Consider the following 12,614-nt stretch of genomic DNA (forward strand, 5'->3'; position numbering starts at 1 on the left):
CCAACAGAAGTTGGTCTAATGAAAGATATTACTTCACACACCTTGTTTCCCTAAAGCTCTGTAATACATTTAAGACCAGCCCTATGGAGTATCTGCCACTGACTAAAATATACTGGGGAGGCAGGGGAGAGATAGCTCAGTGGTTTGAGCATTGGCCTGCTAAACCCAGGGTTGTGAGTTCAATCCTTGAGGGGGCCATTTGGGATCCGGGGCAAAACTTGGGGATTGGCCCTGCTTTGGGGGTTGGACTAGATGACCTCCTGAGGTCCCTTCCAACCCTGATATTTTATGATATGCCTAATCAGAGCAATTCTTACTTGGAGACACATATTTTCAGTCTCTTGTCTGAATGAGACTACTAATCACGTAACTAGAGATATCAACCAATTTACAGTTCTCTCGGCAATATTGCTGATAGCAGTACAGGATGTTCATGCTCAAGTAGATTATGAAAGCTTGTTTCAAGAAAACCTATTTAAGCTACGGACCCTATATAGGGGATGAACCAGGTTAGAAAATACAACTCTAAGGACCTTCCAAATTTATTTACAGTAAGATGAGTTTGCCAAGGGTACACCCAAGAAAGTGATACATATGTATTTATATTATAACTGATTGAAGTAATTTTGAACGTTTTTGTGCCTGGAGGTTACTCAGTGTTCAGGCAGATACATCTGATGTATACAAGTAAATATAAACTTTCTGGACCTTGGTAATGTAGCTAATGCACTGACTGGTTTAATTTTCCTACTTAGAAATTTTTCCTTCTCTTCTAGGAAGGTCTTCTTTGACTACTCTATGATGAGTAGGTTTATTTTGTTACCTCCCTGTCTATTGGTGGAACTTGTCATCACCAAGATTTTCAATTTCTCAAGAAGAGTCTTTGTTCTTATCTTTGAAACCCAAGGTTTTATTTTCTGGATAATATTTTTATTGCTCTATCAAAACTTCCTTGTGAGACTTGCCTCACAAAGAATATAGACTGTCCTCATTATCTGGTATAGACCCTTAACATCCACAGGTTAAAGGTTTGTTTTGATTGGGCTTGAGTGTGTTAGGGCCTTATTCCAGGATGTGAAAGTTATATTATTTTATGTATGTTTAAAAATGTAGATGTTAATTCTAGAAATTAAGCTTTTAAGCCTACAGGATCCTTCTATTATGTATTTTATTGTGTCTGTGGCTTTATGCAGTAGGAGCACATTCCTGTAATTGCATATTTTCCTGTGTAGTTAGGTTCTCTCTTACCTCAATTGTAGAAGAGTTTTTGAGTCATCAAAGGAGCCCACTGCATGCATACTGTAAAAGCCAGATACTGGAACAGATTAGTCAGCCTCTGAACAGCCACCAGTCAGACTCCTTTAATAGGTTATTTAATAGCCAGTCATTCATTTACAGCAATTTGTGAAAATCTTTTTTTTTTTCCTGAGTTACTAATAGGCAGGCCTTTTCTACATTGGGCAATTGACTGGAAGAGATATATTCCAGTATAGCTCTCCATGTGGGCACTTTAAATCTGGAATAAAAATCACATTGTTACAAAAGAATTACTTTGTGGTTGAATAATTTATCCAGAATACGGTGACTTTTATTTCAGAATAGTGTGTCCACATAGGGGCTATTTCAGAATAGTTCACTTTACAATAGCTATCCCTCTGTCAATTTTCCTGCATAGACAAGACCTAACAGTAATAGTTCTGAGAACACAGGAGGAGCAAAGTTTAGCTTAAAAGGAAAGCTATGGAATTGTGATCTCTGAAAGTACATTTTGAATACATCTTTTAAAAAATGTAGGTACTTTAGGCACATTTAAGTGTAGAGGGATGTGAGACATGTAGCTTAGCAGACAATCTATTTTAAACATTACTTGGAAAAAAATTCTGTACTGCTGGTTAATCCATCCTGCAACATCTTGCCCAGGTAGTAAGGAGAAAATTATTGTATGATGCTTAACAAGTTTATAATCACTTGCTCATAGACTTAAAGGCCAATAGAAATTTTCGCTATTGCTTTTCTTTTCACTGGATTCTTTTATAACAATGTTAGAACAATCTGTAGTGCTAAAGGAAGGGAGGGAATATGTATCAAATGACCACTGGAAATCAAAATTTGGACCAACTGGCACAGTATGGTCTTAATTTGGGAGGTTTATGTGAAATAAGTTGGTAGTTTCAGCCCAATTCCAACTGGATGGATTGGAACACAAAAACCACTGCCACAGTCAGCAGAAATTAAGCATCATCCTTATTGGCTGTTTCAAGTGGCCAAACACTGAGTTGACAAGGTAATTAAACTGTGCTCTCAATCCAAGGTGCTATCCTTCCAGAGCAACACTGAGGAACGTTGTTAATGGAGTGTGTGAAAGAGGATATTACTGCTCCATGTGCTATGCATGTTCTTTGCCTAGTCAGAGTATTTGTCTCCTAAGCTAACAGTATTACACAAAGATTGCATTTGCTTACAATTATTAATAAAATAATTAATAAAAAGCAGTCTTGAGTTTAGTTCACTCTGAAGATTGACAGGGGCCACTTGAATGACCAAGTGATCATTTGACTGGTACATAATAGCAATGACACAACTGTCCGAGAAATTGAGAATTTTGTGATTGGGGAAAATTTGTTTAAAAGTCTTCACTTTTAAACCATTTTTATTTAAAAAGTAAGAAAAGCATGAATGCTAAAAAAATCACAATCCAATTTCATTTAAATCATTCCAAGCTGAAGTAAAGCACCTGATCATTTAGGCTTGGCCCTGCCACTGTCTTCTTAGACTGTAAGTTCAGTTAAAGGCATGTCTCTTGTAGTGCATATGTAGAGTGCCTCGCACAAAGGGGCCCTGTTCTCATTTGGAGCCTCTGAGTGCTACTGTAATACAAATAATTAATAAATGAAAGCATATGCCACTCCTATTTAAATCAGTGGAAGATTTGTATATGAATTCCTGGCATAAATGGGTATAATTAGATCAGGTGATATTTTATCACCACTCTCGGGGAGTAAACTATGACAAGGACAGTATTTCACCCTCATTGTATTTCTTATTTCAAATCAGGGTGATGCCTACCTCATGCAAGAAGCTTACCTTAGGGATGAAATCAACTTTTTCTCACAGGTTAATAGAATACTATAGAATAAAACTGAGCAAAAAAGAAATGTTTCAAAATTTAGTCTAAATCTCCCTCGTTTTAGGAATTCAAAAATTTAAAATTAAAAAAATGTTAACCAGTGCTAGCTAGACTATTTTTTTGGGCAATGTAAGACATTTCATACCTCTTCCTTAGACGGATGAAAATACTGCATTAAAGTGGAGATGGAGTTGTTTTATTTGGCGTGGAAGCTCCTCAGCCATAACAGCTTTTACAACTGTTGGAAGAATTTGAATTGAATTAGTGGCTTGGGTGTCCAGCTATTCTCTCACAGAAAGAGAGCACGCTTCTGCAGAAATGGTTTCAATGGGCCCCGATGATCCTGTGGTGGAAAGTTTTCATAAATCAGAAAAAATCCACTGTTTCTAACAAGCAGGCTATCTGGGTCTCTTCAAACTCAACAGGCTTGATGACATTTTCTGGTTACCTAAAGGAAAGTAGTAATAAGAATACATAGTAGATCTAAATAGTTCATGGAGGAGGAGAGCTCTAAATCTTTTCCTATGGAGTAGAGTTATTTTGGTCTACTACAGAACTGGTGAAATTGGCTGTTAATGTTGAAGACTTGGTATATCAGACTGTGGTGCAGAAGATCTCTCTCTCTCTCTCTCTCTCTGTAATCAGGATCTGATTTAAAAGTCAGAGAGCTGATTTGGAGAGTTCAGTCTTCTATACTCTATGGAATTCACTGAATATTGTTAGGAAGGAGGAGGGCAGAGGTGGACATGGGGAAAGAGAGGTGGAGAAAAATTTCATATTTTTTTAGTCATTTTAACTATACATTTTTCTGTGGCTTTGTAGTAAGAACAGCCAGCACTGCACAGCTGTCATGGCAGAGATTAAATGCTTGCTGACTTTCTCCAGTGTCTCATCATTTGATTGCTTTTACCTCATTAACAATTAAACTGAAGACAGCAGTGCAATTCCTCCACATAGTGTAGTCAGTTAAGGTAACTGTGACAAACTAACTTTGAAATTAGCTGGAAGTGATAAAGAGTGCACCTTCAAAAATGGTGAATATGAAAAATATTGAAGTGCCATTGGCTGTGTCTACTGGTGGCTAAAGCCAGGCTATTCAGATGTGTTATGTTGGTGGACCTGGTGAAAATACTTTTTTTTTTTTTTTGCCCCCAATGTAAACTTCTGTAGTTTACCTTTCACAGTGTTGTAGCATATAGATTCTCCTAAGCTACTGTCACCCCACATGGGAATTTTCTCTTCCAGGGTGAAGTGGTAGTTAAGTTCCTTTGCTCATTCAGTTTCAGGAAGTGCTGTAAATTGTACAAATTGTACAAATGTGAAATAGATTTGTGATGAGACTTACTGAAGAAATAGTATAAAAGATTCCCAAATTCTTATCACATGGGACATTAAGGTTTTCTTCCAGATCTGGAGTTCAAATTAATGTATTATGCTCTACTTGCACAATGAATTTTTTATATTATAGAAAATCTAATTAGTTAAAGAGCAATTCAAATTAAACTTTTATTTTTGGGATTTAGAAGTATTAAGGCAGAGGGAGCGTGGGGACAAATACTGTAGCTTCCTTGATGTTATGACTATGATGATTAATAACAATGCTTGGCTAAGAAGATGATTAACCTTGTTATTTTATTCACAATTCACACTTGTATCAAACAAAACCCAAATCAGAATATGTTGTTGCTGTGTCAAAACCAACATCTATATAATATCAAGCCAGTTTAAAATGTCTTCAAGGAGAAAAACATCTGAGAGGTCTCTTGACAGGAGAGGAAACTTTTTCCTGTCTCTTGACAGGAGAGGAAACTTTTTCTTTATGTACTAATATATCAACTCAAATAATAATAGGGAAAGATTAATAAACAAGGGCCAAAGTCTGCACTTCATTATGCACGTTGACTCTCCTGCTTAAGTTAATGGGAATTGCATTCAGGACCAGAACTTGGCTCTACAGAAAGGGCTCAATCCTGCAACCACTAAAGTTAATGACAAAAACTCCTACTGACTTCAGTGATGCATGATATCAGGACGGTAATATTTACAGTGATGAAAATAATGGGAGAACTGGAACTCAAGTGTTTGTTAGCAAAAACCTTGGGTAACGTGCAAATTCATATAAGCATATCTGAGACCACTGAAAGAAGTGTTCATCCTGACACTTGCCAAACCTGAAAAATACCCAGCTGATATTTTAAGATTATGAAAGCAATGCATGAAAGTCATGCTGTACAATCTTTAGACTTTTGTGTCTTGAATTGGTTATCCTTCCAAGAGAGATTTCTGTTTATTTGAAATTGGCAATTAGAAAAACAAAAAACAAAACATAAATTTTGATTTACCATTTACCATTTGATTGTCTTGATTGCATCTTGCATTTCAATATATGGTCTGTCGCTAAACTCTGACTCATCTGCCACCAGCAAGCTTCAGAGGTGATAATCACCCACACAAAGCTATTTGCATATCATGTCAATCCTATCCATGTCTAATTATATTCTTTATAACAAACTGTTTAGCATAATTAGTGAAATTATGCTCCACAGGAATAAGGATAGAAGCTTTCCGATAGAAGATTAAAGTTTTTTAAGGTCAGGCATTTAGGTACAAGCTAATCACTTTGCTATTTGTTCACAATAAAATACATTTTGATATATTTGCCTACATACAATTATTATTTAAAGTAAGTCTGAGTAACTTTTTGTATAATTTTATAAATTGGATGAAGGCATCACTGATCATAAAAGCTTACATAATTATGAAATGGTTTTGGGATTCATAAATTGCTAACAATCTCACCAATATTTTTCCAGTCATGCCTGAAAAATGCTGTAAAGACCAGCACTGGAATCAAGTATGCTGGAAATGATCAAAGAACCTATTACTCAATTGATAAGACAACAGCAGGTACAAATGACCTTAATGGGAAAGCTCTGGTTTAATTTTTTTTGTTGTAGATGATCAGAAAGGATGTTTACTTAATGACCACTCTTTCTTTGTGTTTAAACTTTAATGATGTGCTGCTTTAATATGAGATGCTTTGAGATCAAAGAGAACGCAGTATTATACATATATGTACGCATAGATAAATATATACATTGTTGATTTTTCTTTGGGCATGCTTTGATCATAAAAGTCTTATGGGTGTTACATGAACATCTGTTGCAGTGACATTTTCTTTGTATGTTGGCAGTTTTGTGTTCATTTTTTCCGTATTAAACTGTGAAAAGCTTGAAGCATACAAAAGCCAATACACCAGTTTATTGTTTCATAGAGGCAAAAAAACGGTGTCATCTGAGAATAATTTCCTGTCCCCAGCCGAGGACAGAAATCTACTATTATGAACACATATATTGTATTAGCATAGACAAGAAAAAAAAAAGAAGAAATCATGCAGAATCCATTAAAGCAGCCTCAAGTAATTAATCATGTTTGTTTTTTAAGTACTGATTGTAATTCTGTTAAAACATAGTTACATAGTGGAGTAGGACCAAGAAGTCAAGGGGCTCTCCATTGTTTAATGACAATTCTGTTATTTCTATCCTATAGGAAAGGCTGTTAGAAAATTGTGCCATGAACAGCCACTTTTTTCCCCAAGCTACTCAATACTCCTGTGGGGGAGGAGGAATCTAGTGGGTAGGAGCCAAACACTGTAGTCATCTCTTTGTGTACTCATAAATTGGTGCTCATGCTTCATGCATTCCACATGGGCAGGGAAATTTGTTGAACCCTGCCTCATCTATTCAAAGGACATCCATACCGGATATATTTAAGATAAGGCATAGACGTGCAGTAACTACTATATTTCCTAAGGGATGTTAAACAGAATCTTGTTCATTTTAATAAGTAAATGACACTAATCACCCCACTGTAAAAGTTCATAGAATTCAAAGAGGTCAACAATGCATCCTTTCAGGTCACCATTGATTAAAAAATATTTGAGTTTCCCTATTAAGTATTCAAAGGCCAACATCTGCTGATGCTCAGAGATGGTGAATGTGATGAAGAAGGCTGTATGGAGTGTAAAGTGAAAATCACAACAATGTAGTCCATGCAACACAGTATTGACAAACAGTAGCACAACTGAGCTCCAAAAAGCTATTTTGCCATTTATCCATTTCTGTTACTTATGATCGTAGGATTCCAGGGAATAATAGTTTCATAATCTCTTTTTACTGCCTTTTATTTAGTTCCCTTTTTGGATACAAAATACATGTGCAAATGCAATTGTCAAGATTGTGAAAGTAGCACATCATTGTGCATTTGCAGTGAGGCAAATGTTGAGGGAGACACTAAAGCAGAAAACTTAGACTCTCAAAACTGAAGACTTTCATTGGCAAGTTGTCGTCTTTCATGCTGCTTTGCTATTTAAGGTTGCAAACTGGATGCCATAGGATTAAGCTGGCATCTAAATGGACATGAAACACTACTCTCATTTACAAAGAGGCTAGTTTTGATGGCATTTAACATGCTGTCTAGTGCTTAACAAGTCAGTGCCTAAGCCTGTTCATGCGCTTAAGTAAACTGAACTGATTTATTGAAAGACCTGACCACGCATTTATAAGAAGCAAGGCAGCTGCTTTATCCAAATGATCAGAATATTGCTTTTCAGCCAGATATCAGGTATTGCAAACAAAAAAAAATCTTTTGACACTGCTTAAACTGTGATAGACCTGCATAGTACAAAATCTGTGCCTAACGCCTATGCAAAGCAGAGGCTGTGCAGGACCATTCTTTCACACAGCTACTTGAATGATACCTTTTCTGCTTCAGTGCTTTATTTCTAATTAGCTGTCATTCCATGACCATACCCGCTTACACGTAGGATGGTTTGACTCAAATACCATCTTCTTATTTTTTTGCATTGTTTTTATTTATAATAGTTGATTTTAAAAAAAGGCAATTTCATATGTTATTAGTTGTTTTAAATATTTTAATTTTATACAATAAAATGAATCTCAACAAAGAACCTGTTTATTCTGTTCAAGACCTGACCTAGAGTCCACTGATGTCAATTGAAAAGATATTCTCTAGTTTAGCTCTATGGCCTGATCACCACTGTCCCTGTCCGGCTTTGGAATCTATGAATCAATGGAAAGACTCTGATGGATGCTCTACATTCACTAGATTAAAAACAAAAAGAAATGCATGTTAGTGCATTCTTCCATTTCCCCTTATATTTATCTATTCATATATGCAGCTTTAAGGGCTCTACTCTTCTTAGGTATTAATAAAGTTTGGTGTTTTGGAAAATGTACTTGGTAATATTTTTCTACCCAATGCCATCCTGATGTTCCAATTTGTATTGCTAACTCTTTTATTTGTTGATCAAGAAGCTGTGTTTTCAGACAGATGTACTTTCATGAGCTACATAACATATTCTCTTTGATCACATAATGCAGTTACATGTAAATGCAGCATGGCAAAGTCAATAATACAGTCCCCTTACCGTAAAGCACATTTCAGTGAAACATTATCTACAACAGAAATGGATGTTGGGAAAATAGAGCTAAGAAGCTGAATAACATAGCAAAGCTATTCTAGATTTGCTTTTTATTACTTACTACCAATACTGGAAATACTGGGAATACCTGTAGAAAAAGAGAGTAAAAAGGGCATAGTTAGCAGTTTACTGTAAGTGTCTAAAAGGCTGTGGCATTGCATCAAATATTTGGAACTTATTTTCTCATACTCTCATAAACTTCAGAATACTGTATCAATTAACAGCTAGAACCAAGCACTTGCACATACATCATCCAAGCCTTCTATTTTTAATTGTAGAGGCTTTGGATTCTTTAATATGAGATTGCAGGGAATTTTTGGAAGGTATTTGTTGTGTTCAAAAATGACATTTGGAGTATTTCTGAGACATGCAGCATTTTTCTGCTCTCATAACTTCATGCAGTTGTTCAGAACAGTTCTGTATTCATACTAAACAGTTATTAGGTTTCTGGTCTGGACAATAAATACAGGTCATGATGTATCAGGTATATCTAGGAAACTGTTTTAATACAGAGGCTCCCCGGGTTACGCAAAACCCCAACTTACGCAAATTCGCACTTATGGAAAAAGTTCCATAAGCCAGAAATAGGATTTTCGAGTTGCGGAAATTTTTGCATAATGTACAGGTATATGTTTCTGACTTACACAAAATTCGAGTTACGCAAGGCTTTCCGGAATGGAATGATTGCATAAGTAGGGCGGTGTCTCTACAGGGATAGATCCATTATTAGCTGCTTCAGTCGGCTGCTGAAAATCATTTGTTTTTTTATTAGATTAACTTTATCTAGCTATCATTTTTTGTTCCTCTTTTACCTGTCAGTTGTCTGGATTAAGCTATGTAATAGAAATTTAATTGAGCAAAATAATACAACACATTAGGTCACTCATATTGATCATGCCCCTCATTGATTTTTCTTCTCTCACTTCAATTCTCAAGTTGAATTAATGTGGGAGAACCACTTTAGAGTGTGACTGGACTTGGTAGAAAATGTGGACATGCAATATTCCTTGCAATATAGTTCTCCTTAGCTAAAGTGAAACATGCCTATGAGACTATTTACAGGCCCACAAGTTAAAGCCACAAACTGCAGATCAGTATTTAAATCCGTGCTACTTGCATCATCTCAGTTAAATTGTTTGCCTTTTATACATTTTATTGAGTTTTGATGGCATATTATAGTGTAGAAATCTATTTCTCCATTAGCATCTACTATCCTTTTAAATTTCTTCCTGAAATTCTTAATGCAGAGAAACTGTGGGATGGATTCTGCGACGTTTACTCAAGGGAATGACTTGCAGGAGTATGCATTACTCAGTGTAGACTAGGGCTGCAGAATCAGGCTTATTTTATTATAATTATTTTCATTATCATATATTAGGTAGTAACCTACTGTGCATTATGGCTATATCCTAGGCTCTATCAGATTGTTTACACCAGTAGAGCCTTGGGCTTCTCAAGTCTGCTGAGGATTCTGCCAAGGTGGAACCATCACTGGGGGGTGTAGAATACACAACCGAATACAGGCAGTACTTGGATTTACGACACAATTGGTTCCTGAAAATTGCGTAGTAAGTCGAAACGTTGTAAATCAGAACGGCAATACACTCTGTTGCAGGACCGAGCATCGTAAAGTCGAAACCAGTGGCCGTAAGTCGAATCAGGGTGCCAATTCAGAAACGTGGTAAGTGCTGTTTGTCTTAAGAGGGACGTCATAAAGTCGAGGCCTGCCCGTACAGTCCCCACTGCAATCCGGTTTAGGAGCGTGGCTGGGAGGAAAAGCTGTACATACTGAGGCAGCTCTAAATTATTTCTTGCTTGGGGCCATGTAGCACTACTAGGTCCAGGGTCGGGGAATCATAAATGGCCCCTTTGTGACTCCCCGCCTCAATTACAGATAGGTACTTTTTGGGTACTTGTGAGAATCGTGTCCCAAAAGTTTTATATTCTGTTTGGAAACCCTATGTGCTCAGTCCTGCAAGGTGCAGAGCATCACCTTACAGAAGACTCTCAGCAATTTTCAGGACCGGGCTCCATATGCAAACACTATTTATAAAACAATGTATTTGACTCCTGCTGAGAATAAACTGATATTTAAATGGAAACTCCATCAATGTTTCAAAATTTCAGAATCATGTAATTAGTATCACAGACTACAACACTGATATTTTTAAATAGAGAACATTAAAATTGTATTTATAGAAATAAAAAACCTCTCATTCCACTGCTGCCATATTTTCTTGGAAACAGGGTAACAATGATAGAATCTCTTCCCCATTGTTTTAAATAGAAAAGGAACTCAACTTGGAATACTATTTTTAGATGAGCTTTAGTAACATATATTACCATTTATATGTGGCAGTTTAGTCATGTTTTGAATATGTTTTATTTTCTTTATACACAGATGGGACTTGTACAGATAAAAAGGCAGGTAATATTCTCACAGCTCCCCTGTGAAATGGTATTAAATATTCCCTTTTATGTGTACACACACACACACACAAACAAAAATATACACACATACCCCCCACACCTTCTCTTCCTCTCCAAGGCAAGTTGCAAGGTAGGGAGAGGTTTTCTTATTAATTTGTACTCCTCTTCCTTTACTGTATCTCAAAAGTCTCAGTGAAAAATAATGATGAACATTTCCTTAGCAATAAGGAGTAATGAAAACAAGGTAACTGCTTGCCTGAAGGACTTTGCATTAATATTGTTAGCTTGTTTTCACATTCCCTATTTGAGAAGCTTCTTTTGCTATTTCCATACAGATTTCTCAAAAAGGAAAGAGAAGCTCTGAGTGGCAGTGAACTTCTCTCTGTCTCCTAAAATATTTTTGGCCCTGGAAAAAGACAGAAAAATAAATTTTGCACATAACAGGGAAATGCTTTATAACAATGGTTCTCAAAGTGTGGGTTGCAACCCCAAAGTGGGTTGCTACCCTGTTTTAATGGGGTCATCAGGGCCAGAGTTAGACTGGCAGGGAGCCTGGGCAGAAAGCCCCACCCTGAGTCCTGCAATCATGGGGCTCAGACTGAAGCCACGGGGGGCCATTTAGGGAGGCTGGTGGGGCACCTGCCCGCCCTGAGTTTCATACCACAAATTTCAGCTCTGCACATGGCAGGGCTTGGGTTGTCAGCCCTGTGCTGATAGTGGAAGCCTTGCGGTGGCATAGGGCTGACAGCCAGAGCCCAAGCTCATCCACAGCAGGACTTCCAGCCTGAGCAACTTAGCTTTGCGCACCCTGTGGCATGGGGCCACAGGCAGTTGCCCTGGTTCCCACCTCTTAACCCCAGCTCTGTACATCACTTCCTCTACTCAGCACCTAGAAAGGAATCAGTGCATCTTGTAGATAAAGCCAGTTTGAAAAGTTGCTGTAGAAATAATTTTAGCAAGGGACTGTTTTCTGAAAAAAGGTGGAGGAAAGGGGGGTAATGAATGGGAATCGGTTGCCACTTGCAGCAAAAGAAGAGCTCACAACAAGGATCTAAGCAGCAGTAAAAAACTAAGAAACTGAAAATACAATCTGAAATATTTGGAATAGGGATTTACTGGGCTGGTTTTGAGGGGGATCCATGGCCACAGTGTGTGGCAAAATTCCAGCAAAGGAGAGCTTAAAACCGTCTAAAATGTGGCACCCACTTGGAAACATGGTGCAGTTCTATTCAAACAAAACCACTTGATTTTTTTTTCCAGCAAAAGCTGAGAGAGCTACAGGGCCAGAAGAGAGTTCTCAGATTGGCAGCTACAACAAATGAGAGCGCCCTTGAGGCATCTTCTGCTGTGTCATACTGGATATGTAAAAAAAGGGAACCACACTCTATTGGAGAAACTTCTTTTCTGCCATGTGCCAAGGAATGATTTGATTATATTGGGGCAAGGTGCAGTGACTCAATTTGATTCAATTCCCCTGTCTAATGACATTATTGCCAGGTGTATTCACAGTATGGTAAATGATGTGACTGAACAAGTGATCGCCAAAATCAAGCA

At 37.3% G+C, this 12,614-nt stretch overlaps 1 protein-coding gene across 2 annotated transcripts in view; it reads right to left on the reverse strand.

Annotated features, from left to right (window-relative positions):
* The window catches only part of NTNG1 (netrin G1), a 199,058-nt gene that overhangs the window by 53,313 nt on the left and 133,131 nt on the right, over nt 1-12,614 (reverse strand). For both annotated transcript variants that reach the window (XM_073356855.1, XM_073356854.1), the window contains exon 4: nt 8,692-8,718. In XM_073356855.1, the coding sequence (XP_073212956.1) occupies nt 8,692-8,718 (27 nt within the window). The remainder of the gene's footprint in view (nt 1-8,691; nt 8,719-12,614) is intronic.

This window comes from Lepidochelys kempii, chromosome 8, assembly GCF_965140265.1.
Source record: "Lepidochelys kempii isolate rLepKem1 chromosome 8, rLepKem1.hap2, whole genome shotgun sequence".
NCBI lineage: Eukaryota > Metazoa > Chordata > Testudines > Cheloniidae > Lepidochelys > Lepidochelys kempii.